This window comes from Nylanderia fulva, unplaced genomic scaffold (genome assembly GCF_048542155.1).
Source record: "Nylanderia fulva isolate GAGA-0341 unplaced genomic scaffold, ASM4854215v1 Scaffold372, whole genome shotgun sequence".
Classification (NCBI taxonomy): domain Eukaryota; kingdom Metazoa; phylum Arthropoda; class Insecta; order Hymenoptera; family Formicidae; genus Nylanderia; species Nylanderia fulva.
The window spans coordinates 701-25,474 of NW_028190447.1; the positions used below are offsets into that span (position 1 = coordinate 701).

Sequence of the window (24,774 nt, forward strand, 5' to 3'; positions counted from 1 at the left end):
AAATTTAAAATTAAAATTTTAAAAATAAAATTTTAAATTTGAAAAAATTTTTGTAAAAAAAATTTTTGGGTTTTTTTTTTTTTTTATTTTGTTTTTTTTTTTTTTTTTTTTTTTAAAAAATTAAAATTTTTTTTGGTGGTTTTTTTTTTTTTTTGTTTTTTTTTTTTTTTTTTTCCCCCGGTTTTTTTGTGTTTTTTTTTTTAATTTGTTTTTTTTTTTTTTTTTGTTGGCAAATTTTTTTTTTAAAAAATTAAAAAATTTTTTTTTGTTTAAAAAAAAACATGGTTTTTTTAAATTAAAAATTTCGCCCAGGGAAAAAAGCCGCAGGGAAGACTGGCAAAAGGAGCAAAACAATTTTTTTTAAAAAAAAAGGAAAAAGGGAAAGAAAAATTAAAAAAAAGTTTTAATTTTAATTTTTAAAAAAATTTTTTTAAAATAAAATTCTTAAAAAAATTTTTGGGGTGAAAAACCCTATTGAATTTAATAAATTTTAAATTTTTTTAAGGAAATTTTTATTTTATGATTATTTTTTAAAATTTGGGGGGATAATTAAATAAAAAAAAATTTAAAATTTTAAAAAAAATTTTTTAAAATTTTAAATTTAAAAAAATTTTTAAAAGGATTGTTTTTTAAAAAAAAATTTTTTTTTTTTAAAAAATTTTAAAAAAAATTAAAATTTCCTTAGGGAAAAACAGGTTTTTTTTTAGAAAGATTTTTTTAAAAAAAATGTTTTGGGCCTGATTTTTAATTAAAATAAAAATTTAAATGAAAAATTTTTTTTTGTCTGTTGACTAAAAAAAAATTTTACATGATTTGAGTTCAGCGGTTGGTTTTTCCCCGATGGGGTTTTATCTATAAAAAAATTTTAAAAAAATTTTGTACGAAAGGATTTTTTTTTTAAAATTTTATTTTTTTAATGAAAATTTTAAAATTTATTAATATATGTAAAAAAATAAAATTACTTTGGGAAAATTTTTAAATTTTTAAATTTAAAATTTTTAAAAGAGTTAAAAAAAAAAAATAAAAAAAAAGGGAATAATTTGTCAAAATTTTTAAAATTTATTTTTTTTAGTGCGTTAAAATATAAGTTTTTTTTAATTTTTTTTTTAAATTTTTATTATTTGGGGGGTTTTTTAATTTATTGGAAAAAAAAATTTTAAGATTGTAAAAATTCGTAAAAAACCCCAATAAAGGGGGATTTATAAGATTTTTTAATCTTTGTGTGTATTTAAAATTTTTTAAAAAAAATTTTTTTATTATTAAATTAATTATAATTTTTTTTATGTCCTATAATTAGATTTTTTTTTAATAATAAATGTTTTGTAAATTTTCCCTTTCAACTAATATTTTTTTTTTAAATTATTCTATTTTTTTAAAAATTTTTATCTATTAGAGGGATTTTTTAATTTTTTGGATGTCAGCCAAATTGATTTATTAAAAAAAAGGGGGAAACGATCTTTCAAAATTTTATCCTTTAAAAGTAAGATTTTTTTTAAAATTTTTTAGTTTTATTTTAAAAAAGAGAGAGATATTTTTTTTGATTTTAAAATTACAATTTTATTATGATATTTAGTGTTTTATACCCCTTTTTTTATTATTTTTTTTAAATTTGGATTTTCGGGAAATTAAAAGGGAAGGCCCCAAAATTTTTTTCGAAGGGGGGTCAAATTATTTCGGGTTTTTAATTTTTAAAAATTTTTTTTGGGGGGTTTTAAATTTAAAATTTTTTTTTCTGAATACGAATAATTATTTTTTTAGATTTTAAATTTTATATTTTGAAATTTATTAAAATATTAAAAAAATTTTAAAAAATTTTTTTTTAATTTAAAATTTTTTTTGTAGGGAAAGTAATTTTTAACAGGGGAAAATTCCCAAACAAAAAGGGGAAAAATAAAATTTTTTTTGGGAAAAAATTTTTTTAAATTTTTTTAGTTTTTATTTTATTAATTTTTTGGTTTTTTAAAAAAAAAAAAAATTTTTGAAAAAAAATTTTTTTTAAAAAAAAAAAAATTTTAAAATTTTTTAATATTTTAAAAAAAAAATTAACCCAAAATCAACCTTAATTAAAGAAAAAAAAATTTAAGAAAAAAAAAATTTTTTAAAAATTTTTATTTAAAATGATAAATTTTTTAATATTTTTTTTAAAAAAAATTAAAAAACTCCCAAAATTTTATTGGGAAAAAAGGGAAAAGATAAAATAAAAAAGTAAAAAAATGAAAAATTTGTCAAATTTTAAAAGGTATTTCAATAGGTTAATCCGCTATTTTAAAAAGATAAAATTTTAAAAAAAAATTCAAAAAAAAATTGTTTTTAAAGGAAAAAAAGATAAAAATTTTAAATTTTTTAGAAATTAGAGGTAAAAGGGTAAGAAAAAAATTGGGTGATAATAATGCAATTAACTTCCAAATTTTTTTTAGGGATAGATCGGGGGATAGCATAAGCATATAGAAAATATATTCGGTTAAAAATGAAATTTAAAAGTTTTTTAAAAATAAATAAAAAAATTTTTTATAAAAATTTTTTAAAAATTTATATTATAATATAATATATATACAAATTGACACCTTTTTTTTGATTTTTCCGTTTTGATGTACTTTGGGAAAATCTCTTTTTTTTCCCCTTTCCCACATAATAATTATGACGTAAAGAACTTGAGTAACTATGATGGCTAAAAGCAAGAAATTAATCACGAAAAAAAATTTTTAGTTAAAATAATTTAATATCAATTTTTTTATAAATATTGGGGAAATTTAAAAAATCAAAATATTTGTATAGGCGAAAACAAAAAAATTTGATATTGAAAATATTTCCCCCCTTTTTTAAAAATACACACCTATAAATATTAAAAAAAAAATAATCCAAATAAATTTCAAGTAAAAATCAAGCCCCCTCACACAGTTTGGTAGGGTAGATTTTTTAAATTTTTTTAAATTTTTTTTCTGAATTTTTTTAAACTTATATATATAGTGAGTAATAAAAATATTTTAATATTTTAAAAAAATTTTTTTAAATCGCGAAATATTTTTTTTATTTTTTTATTTTTTAAATTATATTTATATCTATAAAAAAAATTGATAGAAATTTAAAAAAATTTTTACTGGATATATATAAAATCCTTTTTTTTGGATTAAAATTACTCAACGTTCTTTACGTTATTTTTTTGGGGAGAAAGGGATAAAATAAAACAATAACAAAAAAAAAAAAGAATAATAAACATTCCCTTATAAATAATATAAATAATCCCACTTTTCTAAGCATATTAAAATTTCCCAAAAAGTGGGGTATTTTTGCCTTGCCGTACTGCTTCTTACAAAGGCCAAAACTTTTGGGCCCTATCTCAAAAACCCCCGGGGCCCGAAAAGGGGAAAAAAAGGAGAAAACGAAATTACGGTCCTGTCCTCTAGGGTGCGTCCGCGTGAGCAAGCAATAGGATTGTGTCCGACAGCACCATAAAAAAAACCCCCTTAAGGGTCAAACGGTCGGCCCCCCCAAAACCCCAATTGTTGGGAAAAAATTCCCCGGGGGGAAACGCAAACCCGGGATTTCAGTTTTTCCAACCCCGGGAAAAACCAATTCTCTTTTTATTGTGGTGCATTTTGTACCGACATCACCTTTTGCATTGCTCACGCAAACCCCCCCGTAGAGAGACAAGGACCGAAATCCGTGTTTCCTTTTTCCTTTTACCGGCCGGTTAGCGGATGCCCTAAAAATGTTTCCTAAAAAAAGGCCCATGGTAGAAAGGGGGCAATAAGCCCTTTTTTTGGGAAAATTTTTTATTATTTTTGGACATTTTGCGTATATAAAATTATTATATATATATATAAATATTTTTTGGTAAATTTTTTGGGGGAAATTTGTTTTATTCTTGTTTTTTTTTTGATTTTTTTGCTATTTTTAAAATTTGCCCAAAAACTTAAAAACGTGAAAAAAATTGAGTAGGGAAAACAATGCAAGGATTTTCCCGTAATATATCCAGAAATTAGAGTTAAAATTAAAATTTTTAATTTTTTTAAAATTTTTAAAATATATATTATAATATAAAAATATATTATTGGAATTAAAAAAATTGTAAAAGATATTTTTCGGCTTTTAAATTTTTTTTTTTAATTATTAAAAATTTTTTTACTAAATCCCCTAAAAAATTGAAAAAAAAATTTTTAAAAAAAAATTTAAAAAAATTTACTCCAGCTGTGGATGTGTGCAATTGATTATTATTTGAAATTTATTTACAAAATTTTTGCATTTATATTTTTATAGTGGTTTTATTTGGGAAAATAATTAAAATATTTTCAATATCAAATTTTTTAAATTTAAACGTATAAAAAAATATATTTCTATGTTTTTTAATTTTTAATATATTATAAAAAAATTTTTATATTAAATATTTGAACTCAATTTTTTTTTTTCGTGATTTTAAAAATTTTGCTTTTACCTCATACGTTTCGTAATTTTTTTACGTCATAATACTTATGTAGCAGAGAGAAAGAAAGGGGGTTATACCCCAAGTAACACCCCAAAAAGGAAAAAAACAAGAAAGGGGTTTTATATCTTTTAAATATTTTATAAAATATATAAAATTTAAAAAAAAAAAAAAATATAATTATATTAATATTTCATTTTTTTAAAAAAACATTTTTAAAATTTTATTTTTAAACCCGAGTGATATTTTCTTTGCTTATGCTACCTCCGACTACCCCAAAAATTAAAGGTGAAAATTGCATTTTTATATCAATATTATTTTTTTTTTTTTTCCCCAAATTTTTTATAAAAAAACAACAACCAAACAAAATTTTTTTTAAAAATTTTTTAAAATTTTTCAAACGGGGCGGGGGCCCCAAAACCAGGGGAAAAACCTTTTTTCAAAGAAAAATTTAATATTTCCTTTTTTTAACCCAAATAAAAGGGGGGTTTTTTTTTTTTTAAAAAAATTTTAAAAAAAAAATCATTTAAATTTTTAAAAAAATTAAAAATTAAAATTAAATTTAAAAATTTTTTTTTTTAAAATTCTATTAAAAAAGGGTTTAAAGATTTTTTTTAATTTTTGTTTTGAAAACATTTTTAAAAAAATTTAATTTTTTTTAAAAAAACTTTAATTTTTTTACTAAATATTATTTATAATATAAATTTAAATCCAAAAATAATAAAATATAAACTAAAATTATTGGTAAAATAATTTTCCAACATAAATATATTAATTCATCATATCGTATTCGAGGAAGTATTCCATGTATAAAAATTACTATTCTACATAAAATATTAATTAAAATAAAAGTTAAAATTATTGAATATTTTAATAAATTTCTAAATATATAAATTCTAATTAATCTAAAAAAAATAATTATTCGATATTCAGATAAAAAATTAATGTAAACCCACCCCTAAAATATTCAATATTAAACCCTGAACTAATTCTGACTCACCTTCGATAAAATCTATAGGACTTCGATTTAATTCAGCTAAAATCCTAATAAAAAATATAATAAACAAAGGATATAAAACTACTATATATCATAAATAAAATTGATAATTAATAAAATCAAAAAAAGAATATCTCTCTCTTATTAATATAATAACTAAAACAATTAAAATAAATCTTACTTTAAATGATAATATTTGTGAAACTGATCGTATTGCCCCTATTTTTGAATAAATCGAATTAGCTGATCATCCCATAAAAATTATAACATACCCTCTAATAGTTATATAACAATTATTAATAAAATAGAATAATTTAAAAAATAAATATTAGTAATGTAAGGAAATACTAATCATATTATTATTAAAACAAATCTAATTATAGGACATAAAAAAAATTATAATTAGATTTATATACATAAAATAATTCTTTATTAAGTAATTTAATAGCATCACTAAAAGATTGAAATAATCTTATAAATCCCACTTTATTAGGTTCTTTACGAATTTGTACATATCTTAAAATTTTTTGTTCCAATAAAGTTAAAAAAGCTACCCCAACTAATATAATTAATAACAAAATTAACAATCTTAATATATTTAACGCACTATAAAAATATAATCTTAAATTTTGACAAATTATTACTTGTATAATTTTTTTCTATTATACATCATTTAAATTCTAAATTTAATACACTTAAATTCTGCCAAAGTAATTTTATTTATTTACATATATTTAATCAATTAAATTTATTCATTAAAAAAAATATAATTTGAAAAAAAGTCCTTTCGTACAAAATTTTCTTAATTTTATTATAGATAGAAACCGATCTGGCTTACACCGATCTGAACTCAAATCATGTAAAATTTTATTAGTCGAACAGACTAAAATATTAAACTTCTTCATTTAATTTTTATTTTAATTCAACATCAAGGTCGCAATCATTTTTATTAATATAATCTTTCTAAAAATATTACGCTGTTATCCCTAAGGTAATTAATTTTTATAATAATTATTATAAAAAAAAAAAATTTCTTAATTTAATAATCAATCCTTTATAAAAATTTCATTAATTAATGTTAAAATTATCTTTAAATTAAAGTTTATTTTATTTAATTATCCTCCCAATAAAATATAATCATTAAAATAAAATTTATTTCCTTAAATAAATTTAAAAATTATATTAAATTCAATAGGGTTTTCTCATCCCATAATTTCTTTTAAGAATTTTAACTTAAAATTTAAATTTTAAATCTACAAATTGAAACAGTTTTAATTTCATCAATTCCTTCATTCCAGTTTTCATTTAAAAAACAATTGATTATGCTACCTTTGCACAGTCAATATACTGCGGCTATTTAAAAATCACTGAGCAGAAATAATTTTAAATTATCAAAAAACCATGTTTTTGTTAAACAAGTAAATTAAAATTTTAATTTAATAAAATAAATTTGCCTAATTCTTTAATTATATATACATATATATTTTAAATTTAAAAATTTCTATATAATTAATATAAATATACTTATACTATCATTATTTATTAAAATACTTAATTTATTTAAAATATTTTTTTATTTAATTAAATCAAATTTTCAAATTATTATTATATTTAAATTAGAATAATCCATTCCATAATAAATTATTAAATTTTTATAAAAAATTTTTAAAAATAAAAAATATTTTTCTATTTAAATCATTTATATTCATAAAATATTTTAATTATAATTTATAGTTAATCCCATAAATTTTTTACATAAATTTACTAATTAAATTTTATTATTAATTTAATTAATTGTAAATGATTTATATATAAATTAAATTTATATAAAAAAAACTAGATATCATAAAAGTGGATTAAAATATTTTTTTCAAATAAATATTTGAAATAATTTTTATACATTAACTTTAATATTTTATTTAACTCATTTTATTCCGAGAAATTTAAATTATTCCAATAAACAACAAAATTTAATAATCCCTGATACAAAAGGTACAATTAATAAAATTTATTTTTATTTAATTAATTAATTTATTTTAAATTTTCATTTACATTACTTATATCTATAATATTTATTTAATTTTTTTTAATACTTCAACAATTCAAAAACTAACTCAATTTAATTTTTTATTATAATTTTATGTAATTAAAATAATCACACACACAAATCATATTAAATTTTTCATAAATATTTAAATTTAATTTTTTTTTAATTTTAATAAATCATATTAAATCATTAATCTTTTCAATGTAAATAAAATATTTTTAAATAAACTAAAATTTTTTTTTATTTTAAATACATTTTCCAATATATTTACTTTGTTACGACTTTTCTTACAAATCATAATTAATAAGAACGGCGGGCAATTTGTACATAATTTAAATATAATTCAACTTATAAATTTTTATAAATTTACATTTAAATCCTTTTTAAATAATAAATTTAAATATAATTTACAAAAAAAATATTTTTCAATATAACTCATCTAAATCTTAATAATTCTACATTTTGATTTGAATTTAATTTATAATATAAATTTATAATTAAAATCTCTTAATTTAATTTTCAACAATATATAAAATATTTATATTAAGTTAATCCATTTGTGGATTATCAAATTAATCAACAAGTTTTTCTAATATAATAAATTACCGCCAAATTTTTTATTTTTAATGCTTTACATTTAATATTTAATTAATTTTATTTTTATTTAAATAATAGGGTATCTAATCCTAATTTCTTTTTAAACTTAATTAGAAATAAATTTTCCAAAATAAATTTTTTTTATTAACTAAAATTATTACATTTCACTATAAATAAAATTAAAAAAAAAATATTTAAATCTCCTTTTTATATTCTTTAAATTATTAAAATTATTTATTCTTATCATCAGTTTAACCGCAATTGCTGGCACCTAAATTTATTAATAATATAAATAAAATTATCTATTATAATTTTTATTAAAATAATTATTTTAAATATTAATTAATCATTAAAAATTATTTAAATTTTTAAAAATTTTTTTATAAAAATTTATTTATATTCAAATTTTATAATTAATTTATAGAAAAAAAATTATTTCCCTACCTTATTCACTAATTTATCATATTTATCTAATTCATTTATTTTTTAATCAATATATAATTTAAATTAATATTAAATTTAATAAACATTTAATTTATATATTGACTAAAAAATAAATATGACATTTCCTACCACATTCACTAATTTATCATATTTATCTAATTCATTTATTTTTTTATTTATTTATAAAATACATTTTATAAATCAGTAAAATATTATACAGACAATTTATTACATAAATTTTTTTATAAATATAATAAATTATTTATTATATATATTTTTATTTAATTATTTATATAATAATTATATTTTAATATAAATTACGCACACGGATAAGAAATATTTTACATTTGCTCATCCCATATAAAAATATAAAAGTAATGGAAATTAAATTTTACATTAATTTATACTAGTATTATGAGGTAGTTAATACATGAAAATCATATAAGATGAATTCTGTACATCGATTAGCATAATATGATCACAAGTCAATAAATGATTTTGCTAATATATTATTTTGAATAAAAATTAAAAAAATATAAAAACAAAAAGAATGAAATTAATAAATTTTCTTCATTCTTTGTTTTCTTCTTCTATTAATTATTTTTTCTATTATTTGAATAAAAGATGTATCATGTGTAATAGATTAAATAGATAGATAATTTATATAAATATATAATTATACGTTTTGAAATTTATATATATATATATATATATATATATATATATATTAATTTCAATATATACATATATATAAATTATTATTTATCTATTACATACGATACGCCTTTTATTCAAATAATGGAAAAAATAATAGAAAAAAACAAAGAATGAATAAAATTTATTCATTTTATTTTTATTTGTTTTTATAAAATTTTTATTCAAAATAATATATTAGCAAAATCATTTATTGCGACTTGTAATCATAATATTACGCTAATCGATGTACAGCATTTATCTTATAAGATTTCCATATGTGTTACTACCTCACAATACTATTATAAATAAATGTGAAATTTAATTTGCATTACTTTTATATTTTTATATATAATGAGCAGATGTAAAATATTTCTCATTCGTGTGCGTAATATATTGGTTTTTGTATTTATACTGATTTTACACATATCAAATGCAAGAGAGACAAAGATAGAATGATACTCTCTCCCTGTCAAGCTGTCAGTATGTTACCACGAAAATTTCCCCATGAGTATAGATCTAGTGAGATTTGTTCATCCCAAATATTACATAAAAAGAAGTTACGTAGCTTCGTGAAATATTTTTTAATATATTCTTTATATAATAAAGCAGGGAGACAAAGAGTCAAATTTTGCATTATTGCTCTTAAAAATTTATAATAAATTAAATACGATCTCGTGGCTAACCCAACCTTACCCGCTGCTAGCTGCGCACCTCCCCATATTATATTATGAATTTTATATTTATCTTTTTTCCAAAAAATCGATCTTTGTCTCCCTGCGGACAATCCTACTGATTAAGAATATCGTAAATTTAATAAGATTCATTAAGTATTTTGGCTAATATATGGGATGAACGAATCCGTAATTCCCGGCCGGCCGATAGGCGTCTTCACCATGTCGCCTGTCGACCCTTAAGAACGATCTCATTATAGCGAATACGCACGGATGATATAAATCAGACAGGACACAATGTAATACACATAAATTTTCCAACATTAAGATGCTCGATCCGAAATAACGTAGTAGTAATAATAATTGTTTAAGAATTATGTTTGATTATATGTAATTGTAATACTGAAGAAGACTGCGTGCAGTCTATCGCCGAAAACGAGCGATGAGCGATAAGGTGCAATTTCACGTGCTGCTAAAACAAGTGATTGAAGCGACAGATTTGTCGCTCGTAATCCAGCATCAACAAATTTTGTAGTTTGAATCAGTTCAACTACAAAGCATTTACTACTTAAACGCTTAACTTTCAATTCTGTCGCGCTGCCTATCCTTTTCATGTACAAAAATGATCGCTATTTAATTTAGCGACAAAAGTTGTTATACGATCATTTTGTCGCTCAAACAATCGGTTTCAGCGGTTTGTGAAAAGGCACTTATACATGAAAAGGTACCTTGACTCTACTCTAACCCGATTTGAACTCTCGGTGGAAACATAGGGTGCATTCGTTTATGCAGAGACTGCCGCAGAATGCCGCAGATGTCGTTCGTTTACTCCACCTGCGCAACCGACTGCAGCGCAGTTTGTTGTTCGTTTAAGCAGAGCTGCTGCCTATCTGCGCAGCCATCTCGGAGGTCCTGCTCAGGATGCTCTGCTCGCAGTACTGCGGACTACTGCGTAAACGAATGTAGTCTTCTCCATTGTTAAGCCAATTGAACTTGGAAACGTTGTCTGAAAATTATTTCAATTATAAGTTATGTTATAAAAGTTCAGAACAAAGAAGGTGGAGAACAACTCCTCCAAATAGATCCTACAAAACTAAAAGTAATGCAAGGTAAGTAATACAATAAAATTATGAAATCTGTTAATTTTTATTTACGATCCAATTAACTTAAAAATGCATTTTTATCAAGAATATAAATTTAAAGTAATCTGTTTCAAAAAAAATGTGCTTTTGTATAAAAATGCAATTCTGTTACAGTCATTCCTAGCTATCAAGCTACTTCGTCCCCAGTTAGTTTGGAAAAATCTGAGAAGTCTACATTCAGCAACATTTCAATCCTACTGTCATCACTGTCTGAAAATGTTATGTGCACACGTCATATGTCAGAACCTTCAATCTATTTAAAAATTTTATTATATTTATTCAAATAATAATTCATATTTAATATAAATATGATGGTTTCTAAATCGGCCTAAGAGCCATAGCACGAAAAATTACGAAAATTAATTATTCGGAACTGTATCTCTTGGTACGAGATTACTAAAGTTCCATATATTAATTAACCTCGAACTTACATATGGAGAAATAGGCACGAAAAATATAGATCCAAAAAGTCTGAATAGCTTAGTGGTAAGAGCAGTCGCCCGGAAAGTGAAAGACGCGGGTTTGATTCCCGCTTCAGCGACTTTTCGGACCTATATTTTTCGCGCCTATTTCTCCATATGTAAGTTCGAGGTTAATTAATATATGGAACTTTAGTAATCTCGTACCAAGAAATACAGTTCCGAATAATTAATTTTCGTAATTTTTCGTGCTATGGCTCTTAGGCCAATTTAGAAACCATCATATTTATATTGTTTATATTGAGAGCCATTAAAAAATATTTATTTCTGAGTTAATTCATATTTATTTAAAATTTCTTTACTTACGCACTCCAATTACAATCTGAGCAGTCAATTCACGCAGGTGATCGTTCGGTAAATGATGTCACGTGACTCGCAGATAATAGACGCAGTAGATGCGCAGTGGATGCGCTAATCGCTGCATAAACGAATGCACCCATAGTCTTAAGCGGGGAGCACACACTCTGCATAAGCGCATAAGCATATGCATAAGAAATTCGATTGGTTGAATTTCTTATGCATACGTTTATAGACCAATCAAGATTCTCATGCTTACGCTTATGCGCCTATGCAAAAGTGTGTGCTTCCCGCTTATGGCCTAGTCATGGGGAGCCACCATGATCATAGAAAGCGTAGAGGGAGTACCGATTGCGCCTCTGATGATTTAGGACTCTACTCAAAAAAGTTCGTTAGCGTCTTTTGACGTCTTCAGACGTGTTTAGTCTCAAAAAAATGTTTTTGTTTCTGTCGAATATACAGATAAAATAAATATTAATTAATTATACCCAACTCGCTGATGGCCGAAAGTCGAATCTGCGACTGGGTCACAAAGGATTAAAAAACAGAAGAACTTTACCACGGTCAGACCGTGGACTTTTTACGATACCGTACAATCACTTACACCTACGTTTACGCAATTATAAAGCAGGCTTAAATGGAATGGAAAAAAAGATGGACACCTTAACATTAGGCTCACATAGGTAAAAGTAATTGATTACGCGTATAACTTTTTATATATATCTTATAATAAATAAAATTTCAACACGTTTCTTCTTTTTTAAGATTGGTTCATCTTGATTTAAAGGGCGCACCATTACGGACTTGTTACTTTGAAAAGGTATACGTTATAAACATTTCAAAACCTTATTCCAGCATTTTAGTACTTTATATTTTGATTTTAAGAAAACAATTTACAATAAATATAGAGAAATACTCTGCACCAATACTGTTTTATCATTTGATTGATGGAGACATTTTAATAACTCATTTTTTAATTATGGGTTATGTTCAACTTTAATTTTTTTTATAGAATATTGATTTATTTATATACTAATAGTACAGAAATGCAAATAGGTACATTCAGAAATTATATCTTTAGATTAACTGATATATCTTGTATTATAGTCATGATATTTAACAGATATATAATTATCAACAATTATAACTTGTTTTTGTTTACACTCTTATTTTATTCTTATGATCCAATAGAATATTTACAGCTCTTTCCATTACTGCGAACATGGGGAGCTACTGGATTATTGTTGGAATGGGAAGATACATTTCCTTACAATCGAGAACTCTCACCAATAGGAAGCAACGGACCAAGCAGCTTAGCAAGTGGATATTCAGTTCAAGAAGCTGGACACATCCTGCAAATAGCAGGTGATTGTGGCTTGGCAGTTGTTCCATTGGTACAAACTTTTGGTCATATGGAGGTATGTAAAAAAATACCTCTTATTTATTTTGTATAAAATGAATTATTACATATAATTACAAAAAATTTCTATATATTTCTATATATTTTCTTTTGAAGATCATAATTCAAAAACTATTGTTTTGTAGATTTCATGTACCTTATTATCCACTTAAATATTACAATTTAAATTGCAGTTTATTCTGAAACACGATGAATGGAGATCATTGCGGGAAGTAGAAGCTTTTCCAAGTTCCATCTGTCCATCAAATCCGAGAACTCTCCCACTGGTCAAATCATTAATACGTCAGATTGTTAATTTGCATCCTGACATACAATATTTACATATAGGTTCTGATGAAGTATGGCACTTAGGCCTTTGTTCAGTTTGCACTAAACGAGCTGCAGCCAGTAAATATGGCAAATCTGCATTGTACTTGGAACATATTTTGGCAATAGCTCAATATATTCAAGAAACTTATCCATATTTAAAGATTATCATTTGGGATGATATGTTAAGATCAATAGATTTACAGATTTTGAATGGTATTTTGATAGCTTGTTTGAATTATTTAATCAAATTTTTTTGCGTAAAACTAATCTTTTTTTTTTTTTTTTTTACAGAACATTACATTGGAAAATATGTAGAACCCATGGTATGGCATTACAATCCCAGAGATAATTTTGCATTGCCTATTGGTATTTTTTCTATTTTCTAATATTTTAAAAAAACTCTTAAATATATAAATATTTGCTGGATTATAATTATTGCATTAAATTATTTAGGACTATGGGATAAATACAGCACAGTCTTTCCCAATATCTGGATAGCAACTGCATTCAAAGGGGCTACTGGTTCCACACAACATATACCTGTAATTCGACATCATATAAGTAATCATGAAAAATGGTTAGAAGAATTAGCAATTCATGTGAATAAGGTACATGAGTTTCGAGGTGCAGCATTTACTGGCTGGTCAAGGTAAGGAAAATCAGAATATATATACGCAATAATAACTACACACCATCTTAAAACATGCTAATAAGCACAATTATATTTGTAGATATGATCATTATGCTACGATGTGTGAATTGTTGCCCACAGCTATACCATCATTAGCTTTATGTCTAAAGGTTTGGCTCTATGGTTATTCAGAGGAAACACATGCACAAGTTGCAAAAAGCTTAGGATATATTGATCATCCATTGCATATAATACCACAACCTAGACCAATTCCAATACCTAGTAATTTGCTTTTTCCTGGATGGGAAATAGCTGTGGGTATGGAGTGGTTTCTTAATTTTAAGACGAAATTTCACAATATTGTTGTCAGCGATCAGTAAGCATAAAAGCAGTTTGATATAAAATTTTGAAAATTTTGTTTTTAAACTTTTAAAATAATTTTTAGTTATTTATATAGGATATTGCAGACATACCGTAACTAATTAATGGCAGATTCCTAAGATCATTTGGAGATAATTTTTCCTCAGTGAAAATGTCGAACCATCAATAATTTTCGAGTTATAAGCGATTGAACAGAATTTTTTACAAATTGAGCCTTTTGGAAATAAAATATTAATAAAAATCACATTCTTCAGTTAATTTCAGATAATTTATAATTTAAGATTTAATTACAGATACATGATGATAAAAGTTGAGAACATGCAAAAAAGATGGTCTTTCTCGACATTTTCGCTGGAAAAAAATCGTTTCCCAATAATTCTAGGAATCTGCCATTAACAAGTTATACAGTAGGTCTTATACACCCTGTATATATGCGATTTAATTTAGAAACAGTGCAATATTGAAAATTATTTTAATATATAACTATTATTTTTAAATGTAATACTTTATGTTTTAACTACTTGAGATTTAAAAACAGAATATATTCATGGATTTTAATTATATTCAACAATTATCTTCAATAGAATTATGACGTGGATGAATCCATGGCAAGTGGCAAATAATTACACGAATTCCATGCAATTGGAGAATTTGATACCTACTTTTACAGAGTAAGTATTTTCATATCAATTACCTATATGAAAATATACTTTGTGAATTTCTTGGCACATTGTACCATACATATATTTGTTTCAGGTTATTATTAGAATTGTCTTCCTTGGAGGGCTATCTACGAGTTCAAATGGAAGCGACTTTTTTCTCGGCAATGATTGAAGAATGGTTAGGTACCAATATTCAACCATTAAAAGTAAAATTAATAGAACTAAAACAGACAACAGAGAATCAGCTAAAAATAAATAATCGTGTGTAGTATTTTTTCACTTATAAAATTAGCATTCAATTTCGAATTATCCATGATATCCATGATATGAAATAAAGCAATTACGAAAAGTTCCATCTAAAATGATAATGATTAGATAATTGTTTCTTGAATGTAGAGAAAAATTATTTTTATATATGCTAAGTTATTGCATATAAAATAAGATATGGTCTACTGCTTAAACATTAGCATATTTTTAAACAGAATAATTGAATAATAAATATATAGTTTTTTGAAAAAAAAGAAATTATTTTAATATTTATTGAATACAAAAAGGAGAGAGAAAAACCAAGAAAACTCTTATTGATGTACATACAAGATGTTCTGTGATACTTGGCTATGAAAGGGTAATGTTTAAATTACACAAATGATATTTAATAATTAAGAAACGATTAATAATTATATAATCTGTTATATTTATTTCAAATACGTATAAATATAAATGTTTAATAAACAATTTTCTTCTAGTAAGTATAAATTTAAGCAATATAATAAGATTATAATCACAATAAAAATTTGAAATTATATAAACATAATACTCATATAGCTCTATTTATTATTTACATTCTTCTTTACATAAGTATAAATAAAATTATATATTAATAAAAATTAACGTATAAGTCCAAGTAAAATTTGGTGCCTTGTGCACAGGTATTTAATTCTAACGAAAAAATTTAGTTAAGTTAGGATAACGCACTGTCATCCGCGATTTGGCTTTTATTGCCTGTCTTATACGTTAATTTATATTTATATAGAGCCTTGTTAAACTCTTCATTTAAAATTATATTCACAATTATATAGACATTACAAAATGTACTTTAACGTATACATATTGTGTATATTACTTTATACATATAAATAAGATAATGTATGTCCTATCAGCGGTTCTTAATTTTTTTTATGATGTGAGCCCCTTATCAAATTATTTTCATACGGCTCCCCAAGCATTTAATAATGTAAAAGGATTTGAATCAAATATTTATTAAAAGTTATTAATCAAAGATCATTAAATTTAAAGAGTAGAGAGAAATAAGTAAATATATATACTTTTATATCATTTCCATTGGTATAACTTCTAATTTAAAATTTATAATAATTATATATTAATAATAAAATAATAATACGTAAACGGATTATGTCATAATTACTGGCCATACGATTAATGATTAGAAGTACATACGATTAATGATTACAAGTGATATAAGTTCGTAAACTTAATGTTTTTTTCATTTTTCTGAGCTTTTGCAGACTCCTAGATAATATACATAATGTGTATAATCTTTTATATTTTTTTTCTTCGTTACGGTGAATAATAAAAGAAAAATTTTAACGACATATACATAAAGATAACAACAAGATATTATTAAATTAAATACTGCAACCATCTCTCCTTTCTCTCCTTATGAGAGAGCGAGAAACTGACGCGCAACTTTGTTGTGCCACTTCTTCTTTCACTCAATAGTTAATTTCGATAAAAGATTGGGCGCCAGGTACGGTCAGGCCGTACCACTTATTAATACCGCGATAATTAACAAACTCGCACAACGGCTTGACCTCTGTAGCTCAGTATCGACATGGGGTAGAGGGGCAGAGTTCTTTTGCGCAAGGAGAGTCGGAATAATCGTAGTCTGGGAGAGAGGGAGGAAGGGAGGGAGGGAGGAAGGGGGGAGAGAGAGAGAGAGAGAGAGAGAGAGAGAGAGAGAGAGAGAGAGAGAGAGAGAGAGAGAGAGAGAGAGAGCCTAGGCTTAGCGACGCGAAAGAATATTATTACTAGCGCGTTTTATTTTTTATTTTTTTATGTATTATGTGGGAGAGCATAAGAATAAGCGCTTCGAATTTGACACCTAATGATGACGTAGTCAGGCTGCAATTTTCATTGGTTAGCTGACGTTACCATGCGCATAAGCATACCCTTGTCTTTACATCATGGCCTAGAGGACGTCGGAAGACTTCTTCAGGTGAGGCTACTCTGCCTAAGTATCACGCAAATAACACGTCCGTAATTTGTACTTCCGAGCCTTGACCGTGCTGGCGCGATCGCATAATTTAGTGTATTTCTTTAGCGAACGGACAAAACCCGTCATTGGAAATAATTTCGAATTTGTGATTTCGCGAGAGCGATCGTGGTCAAGCGGCGAGAAGCTTTGCGAGTATTTACGCGTCGTCGTTATCTTCGCGAATTACGTCTCTCTGGGGTTTATTGTCGTCGCGCCGTCTCACTTTTTGTCGCGTTTATCTTCGTGGTTGTATAATTGCGTTTTTGCGAGAACGTCGAGCAATGTACAATATATGTGAGAGAATAATACTCATCACGTAATAATTGTCCGTCGCGTAATTGGATTGTCGCGTGTGGGGGGATCGACCCAGTATGCGAACAGTACCCAGTACTCAAATAAATTTGCGTATATCACTTATTTTCTATAAATAAATATCAAAATAATTAAGATTTTTTAAAAATATTTTCCTTAAACATTTATTATTTATATTTTTTACTATAAAATTATTAATGATACAATAAGTATTATCAGTAAAAAAATATTTTAGAAACATGGAATCATGGATTTGTGATTTTTAACATAGTCTTGTGAATTTTATTTAGAAAGACCAACTTTTTAATTAGAATTTCTTTAAATGTGTAGGGCACGTTATCGTGATTGGATCCCTTAAAGTAAGGCGAGATACTTCGGCCAATTAGGCGCGAGTGATCACGAGGCTATCACGCTGTTTTTCAAATTCCGCGATACAATCATCCTTGAAAAGGATATTCAAACATTCTCAACGGTTTGCTCCGAAAAATAAAAAAAATATATATTACCGTATTTCTCAACATACCGCCCGCTTTGCATTCGGGACAAATGCGAAATAAGTTAGTAATCAAGAATGAGAGCAAGCCTTGGAGAATGGTTGTTACATGAAAGAATACAAACAAGGACGAATCGCGCAAAGGTATTCGTCTCGAAATTACATTAAACTTCATTACTCAACGTATTGGACTTATCTAAATGATCATCGACGGGAAGTCGACAGACTTGCGTGATTGGTCGCTTCAAAGTAGACTGGGCGGTACGAACGGTGACAACCCGCACGTGTCCGTCAGACCCCGGATGAGTCTGCGTCACCCGCGCTAGGTCCCACTTACTCGGAGAGAACAGCGGGTTTTTTATTATTACTAAGTCGCCCGTCGCGAGGTCTGGCATATGCTTGCGCCATTTATGGCGTTGTTGAATCGAATGCAAGTAATCTTGCGACCAAGCACGCCAAACTGTCTCTAGCATGGCGTGAACGTTCTGCCATCGTGAGCGTCTACTCGCGTCGATCGCAAGTGTCGATTCCTCCGGAACGGCTACAAGCGGCCGTCCTATCAAGAAGTGACCCGGAGTGAGCGCCGACACGTCACTCGGGTCATCGCTGAGCGCAGCGATGGGTCGCGAGTTTAGGCAAGCTTCGATCTTGCACAAAAGCGTAGCGAGTTCAGCCCGCGATAGAGTATGAGACCCAACGGCTCGCTTCAAGTGCGTCTTGAAGCTCTTGACCCCGGCCTCCCAAAGACCGCCGAAGTGCGGAGCAGCGGAGGGAATGAAGTGCCAGGCCACTCCGTCATTGGCGATCGCGCTCTGTAAATCAGGATCTCCGATAACGGAGGCAAAGTGTCTCGTAAGTTCGGAGTCGGCACCACGAAAATTGGTGCCGTTGTCGCTATAGAGATGACGAGGTGATCCTCGCCGACTGGCAAATCGATGAAAGGCGGCTAGAAAACTGGGCGTGGAGTAATCTTCCACCATCTCGAGGTGGATCGCTTTAGTGGCGAGGCAAACGAACAGAGCAATATACACCTTCCGAGCACGTTGTCCTCGACCTACGAAGGGAATTACGTGGAGAGGGCCAGCGTAATCCACTCCGCAGTGAGTAAACTGAGCGGAAGGAGTGACTCGAGCCGCGGGGAGGTCTCCCATGTACTGAGTAGACAATCGAGCGGAGTGTCGCGCGCAAATGACACATTTCCGAAGATGCGCCTTTACGGAGTTGCGGCCGCTTAAAAGCCAAAACCGCTGACGCAGTGTGCGCAGTACCAGTTGCACTCCTCCGTGGAGAGTGACGGTGTGAGCTTGCGCAATCAGGAGATTGGTTATGTGGTGTTTCGGAAGGATAATCGGGTGTCGCGCGTCATAACCGAGCGCTGGGTTTTTCAACCGCCCGCCAAGGCGAATTAAACAGTCTGTTCCCAGGAAAGGATTCAGTCCACGCAGAGGGCTTGAGTGTGGCAGAGTTCTTTTATTTTTTAATGATCGCAATTCTCGCTCGAAGAATTTCCGTTGTAAATAGTTAAACCAGAATATCTCCGCCTTCCTGAGCTCGTCGGCGCTCAGAAAGGCGGGAAGATCGTGGCGAGAATTACCTTTTCCTCTTGTTCGTAGTACGAATCTGTAAACGTAGGCGGTTACTCGGATGAGCTTCGTCCAGCGGGAGAACTTGCGTGGAAGTTCCCACTCAGCGGACTCTTGTACGTGGAGCGTCACATATTTTTTCCTCTCCGTCGACACTTGCAATTCGGTTGTAGAATCGAACGGAGTAGAAATGTCAAGAGTTGGCCAGGAAGTCGGTGGCTGATGAAGCCATCGAGGGCCAGTCCACCATAACGGGTGGACAACTAGTTCGGAAGCAGACAAACCGCGCGAGGCGCAATCTGCCGGATTGTCGCCTGAAGGGACGTGATTCCAGCGAGCGGAAGCCAGAGTCGTTTGCACTTCCGACACGCGGTTGGCAACATAAGTATTCCATTTAGATGGATGTTGACGAAGCCACGCAAGGGCGATGGTAGAATCCGTCCATCCGTAGACGGGAATCGGGGGCAAAGCCAGGGCGGTCAAGGTCCATTTGATTAGGCGACTGAGCAAGACGACGGCGTTCAATTCTAATCGCGGGATGCTCACGGTCTTGATCGGCGCGACTTTAGTTTTAGCGGCCAACAAGCTGATTTGAAATCTGGTCGGCGCGTGAATAACGCGAATGTATATTACGCCCGCATAAGCTCGATTTGATGCGTCCGCGAACCCGTGTATTTCTAACGCGAGATTCTCGCAATGTTTACCGGTCCAACGAGGTATCCGAACAAGATTTAACAATTGCAAGTCCCTGGAGTAACTCTCCCATCGTTCGCGTAACTCGTCAGGGAGAGGCGTATCCCAGTCGTACTTGAGAAGCCATAACTCTTGTAACAGAATTTTAGAGGTTACAACGAACGGAGCCGCCCAACCGAGCGGGTCGTACAACTTAGCCGTGAAAGAGAGAATTGAGCGCTTCGTTGGATTGACCGTTTTCGGAGGTGTGACCACGAATTGAAACGAGTCGTCCTGCGAGTGCCACGAAAGACCTAGGACCTTGAGAGTATCCTCTATTACTAACAAGTGATTTTTCACTTCCGGCTGATGAGCCGAGAGCCCCTGAAGAAGGGAGAGGGAGTTGGATGCCCATTTACGGAGCTGAAATCCACCCTTTCTTAGTATTTCCACCAGTTGTATACGAGCCTCAATTAACGAGGCCTCGTCGTCCGCGCCGAAAAGCGCGTCGTCCACATAAAAGGACTCGCGCAGAATTGAAACGGCAGCGGGATAGAGAGCTCCTTCATCAATGGAGAGCTGCCTCAGGACTCTCATCGCAAGGTACGGGGCTGGGGCCAGCCCGTACGTCACCGTGAGAAGTCGGTAGCGTTCGATCGGCGAGTCAGCCGACGAACGCCAAAGAATCCTCTGAAAGTCCGTGTCAGACGGATGCACGAGGATCTGGCGGAACATCTGAGCAATATCCGCAGTGTAGACCAGGCGCCACTGCCGCCAGCGCAACAGTATCGCGGGGAGATCTTGTTGCAACCTCGGACCGATCAACAGATGATCGTTGAGAGAGGAGTTGTTGCTCGTGTTGCAAGAGGCGTTGAAAACAACGCGTAAGTTAGTGGTACAGCTCGAATCACGCAAGACAGGGTGATGCGATATGTATACGGGTTTGAACTCGGAATGCTCAGAGTCCTCCACCTTTGTCATATGCCCGAGAGCGCGATATTCTTTTAAAAACTCATTATACTGAGCATGAAGCTCAGGTTGACGTCGTAACCTGCTCTCCATTTTATAGTACAGCGAAGTTGTAATTGATAAAGAATCACCGATTTCTATCGGGAGATCATGCTTAAATGGCAATCGGACGGTATAACGTCCCTGCGAATTCCGGTAATGATTCGCAACGAAGTGAGCTTCGCACCTCTCCTCCTCTTCAGTGAGGGGTAAAGGGTGAGGAATTTCCTCCTCTTCCCAGAATTTCTGGAGAAGCAAGTGGATGTCCTGATTAGACACGCAGTTCAATACGGAGGCTTCAGCAGAAGCGGTGGACCTACTAGTCGTAGGGCCAGAGAGTACCCAACCAAGAGCGGTCAATTGAGCGGTCGGAGTACCGATAGGACCTTGACGGATATCGCGCAGCAAAAGTGAGCCGTAAAGGTCAGCACCGATCAATAAGTGAATTTGGTGGTGACTCGAAGGATCAGGATTCGCAAAGGAGAGACCCTGTAAATGTGGCCACGTTTCGAACGGCTGAACTTGCGACGCGGCATACGAAGTAATGCGTTGATATACGTAAGCTTCCAGAGGAAAGCTCGGATCAGCTTTCGAACGCGGGGTTAATCGAAGCGTTAATCGTGACTTAGCAGTACCGGTGAATTTTTCGCCGAAACATTTAATTTGCAAATTGGCTCGTTGCCGTTTAGTGCGCAAAGCTTGTGAAAGCGACTCCGAGATAAAACTGAAAGTGGATCCTTGATCCAGCAGCGCACGTACTTTCAAACATCGACCCTCTTCTGTGTGGAGGTCGACCCACGCCGTGGCCAAAAGAACGTTGGGAGGTCGATCGAGCGAGGGTGGTACCGTCTGGACGCTCGCAACTGGCGGTACCTTCGGCGGAACTAGCGAGTCGTTAGAGACGCTCGAGGCGGACTCAGAGGTAGTCGCCGCGGAAGCCTCTGTACTGACAGAGGCGCCATAGTACGCGGAATGCAACAGTGTATGATGCATGCGACTACACTGTCTGCATCGAAATTTACTCGGGCATTTCGTCGGAAAGTGCCCGGGCTTTAAGCAATTAAAACAAATCTTATGTTGACGGGCAAAAGCACAACGCTGTGAAGCAGATTTTTTAATAAACGTTTCGCATCTCGCAAGTGGATGCTCGCCGGAGCAGCAAATACATTTGGCGATGGTCACGCTATTGACTGACGAACGCGGCTTATCGTGCTTTGCGGAGCCGGCGTCTGTGCTCGCATCCGAAAAGTCAGATAGTCCGCGAATGCGAAGCGTTAAGAATTCACTGAGTTCCTGATAAGTAGGGAGCTCGTCGCGTTTCGTTCGCTTCAGATTCCACTCTGTACGCGTTTTCGCGCTAAACTTTTGCGTGATTATATATATAAGAACGTCGTCCCATTGCTCTACCGGACGACCGAGATTATTTAACGCGGCTAATGATGCAGACACTGTGTCGCGTAACTTGCGAAGATCGCTTACATTTTCGGATCTCATCACCGGAAAATTAAAAAATGCATGCAGATGCGAGTAAATTAACGCTTGTTTATCATCATACTCGTTTGTTAGCAATTGCCAGGCCGACTCATAATTTGCATCCGAAATCTTTAAATTATTGATTAACAGTGAAGCATCTCCCGTTACGCTCGTTTTTAAATAATGAAATTTCTGGGAATTTGAAAGAGCGTCGTTGTTTGCTACGAGAGACTCGAAAATATTGCGAAAGTTTTCCCAATCAGTCAATTTACCGGCAAACTTCGGGAGCGTGATGCGTGGCAATTGAAAACAATGATTGTTAGGTTCGCGAACGGAGGAATCGAGACTACGATCGTTAAGCGCAATTTGAGTTGGTGTAAATCGACTTATCGTTTCATGAAGGAGATCGGCCACATCGTTGTAGACATCCTCAGCTGCGAAAAACTCGTCCTTCTCGAAGTACGATAAGGCCTTCTTCTGCTCCGGCGTTGCCATCTGAAGAAGCTTGACGTGGAGGGAGCGGCAAGCGCCCCAGATTTCCGCCGCGGTGGCAAGACGACCTCGCGTTTTGGCGAGGGTCACGTTCGGCTTGGCTAGCTTTTTGAAATTGACGAGGACTCTTTTGAGCGAGCTAATGTTTTCACTCTGCTCGATGAGCAGATCGTTCACGGTGGTCGACATCATAGTCTCGATGCCGAATATGTGAGCTATTATTTTATCACTCACGGGAGCAGAAGGCGCGCGCGTCTGCTCGGCGAGGAAAAATTCCTCGGCTCGAAGCGCGAGCGTGAGAGAAAGAGTTAATTTTTAGCGCGATTTGGCGTCGTCACGACGGCCGTTAGTGGCTATCCTTGTCACTTAGAGCAAAGTACACATAATGGTGCGGTGGTGATAGCAAAACGCGTTTTAGCGAAGTCACACTTGAAATCACGCACCTTTATTGTAGTTTAGGAATGTCGAGATTCGACGAAAGTTGACAAGAGTCAAGGAGAGAAGCAGGAGGCGGGCGCTTTATAGTTGCGCGCACGACGTCCTGCGCCTGGTACTGCAGGCATGCAGAAAGTTTCTTAAATTAATGCCCAGGAATTGTTTTGATTCACTGGCTCGTAGCGCGTGATAGCGGCTCACAATTAATGAGAGTCACCTTTAAACGATGAGAGTCACTGTGTGTAACGACTTGCTAAGCGCGTGATTGCGGCGCGCGCGCGGGTTACTTGCAACAATGTTCACTGTCACCCGCGGTGTTAGAGAATTCCATCACTGGCACGTGATCGCGGCACCGGAGATGAGAGTCACTGGGCACGGGTAGCGGAGTACACGTGCAGTTGCTATTCTCGAACGGCATTTAACTGCCGTCCGAAGGGCAAAATTGCAAAGCGCGTGATAGCGGCGCTTGTACTGCAAAAATGTTGGTCTTTGGGAGAGAGCCGCAGCAAGAGAGAGATAGAGAGAGAGAGAGAGCGCGTCGGAACGCGCGGCGTTGCGCTGTCTCTCTCGCTCCACGCGTCGTCGTGAGAGAGCGAGAGAGAGAGAGAGAGAGAGAGAGACTGTCTCTGAGCGCGCGACAGCTGGTCGTGTAGCGCGGTCTCACTCTCGCACACAGAGCTCCGCAACGAACGAGAACGCGTTAAACGTCCGATCACAAAGGCTTCCGGAACACTGGGAAATTGTCCGAAACTCTCGGGTTGATTCACGCGTGATTGAGAACAAGGTCGCAGTTTCATCCGATTAATTTCACGAATCCGGCTCGAAGGACCAATTTTGT

The 24,774-nt window shown here is 31.3% G+C and overlaps 2 protein-coding genes and 2 long non-coding RNA genes across 5 annotated transcripts; 2 read left to right on the forward strand and 2 right to left on the reverse strand.

Moving 5' to 3' along the window:
- The first annotated feature begins 10,635 nt into the window (after positions 1-10,635).
- LOC146722076 (uncharacterized) lies at positions 10,636-11,217 on the forward strand. Its single transcript, XR_014925353.1, has 2 exons — positions 10,636-10,981; positions 11,129-11,217. It is a non-coding gene; the product is annotated as an uncharacterized LOC146722076 (long non-coding RNA).
- On the reverse strand, positions 11,000-12,199 carry LOC146722077 (uncharacterized). The gene is made up of 2 exons (XR_014925354.1): positions 11,800-12,199; positions 11,000-11,224 (listed from the first exon to the last, which is right to left on the reverse strand). It is a non-coding gene; the product is annotated as an uncharacterized LOC146722077 (long non-coding RNA).
- A 65-nt stretch (positions 12,200-12,264) lies between these two features.
- LOC114936031 (hexosaminidase D-like) lies at positions 12,265-16,352 on the forward strand. Of its 2 annotated transcripts, none has more exons than XM_029308999.2 (9): positions 12,265-12,473; positions 12,556-12,610; positions 12,993-13,208; positions 13,384-13,732; positions 13,811-13,885; positions 13,973-14,168; positions 14,251-14,526; positions 15,116-15,202; positions 15,288-16,352. In XM_029308999.2, the coding sequence occupies exons 1-9, from the start codon at positions 12,433-12,435 to the stop codon at positions 15,460-15,462; spliced, it is 1,470 nt and encodes a 489-aa protein (XP_029164832.1). In that variant the 5' UTR covers positions 12,265-12,432; the 3' UTR covers positions 15,463-16,352. The 2 variants fall into 2 exon arrangements, with proteins under 2 accessions (XP_029164832.1, XP_029164831.1); XM_029308998.2 differs by lacking the exon at positions 15,288-16,352 and adding an exon at positions 14,825-14,938 and having other exon boundaries at positions 12,367-12,473; positions 15,116-15,181.
- A 2,085-nt stretch (positions 16,353-18,437) lies between these two features.
- On the reverse strand, positions 18,438-23,690 carry LOC146722078 (uncharacterized). The gene has a single exon (XM_085485535.1). It carries the CDS (start codon positions 23,688-23,690, stop codon positions 18,438-18,440), a length of 5,253 nt encoding a protein of 1,750 aa, XP_085341661.1.
- Between the last annotated feature and the right edge of the window lie 1,084 nt (positions 23,691-24,774).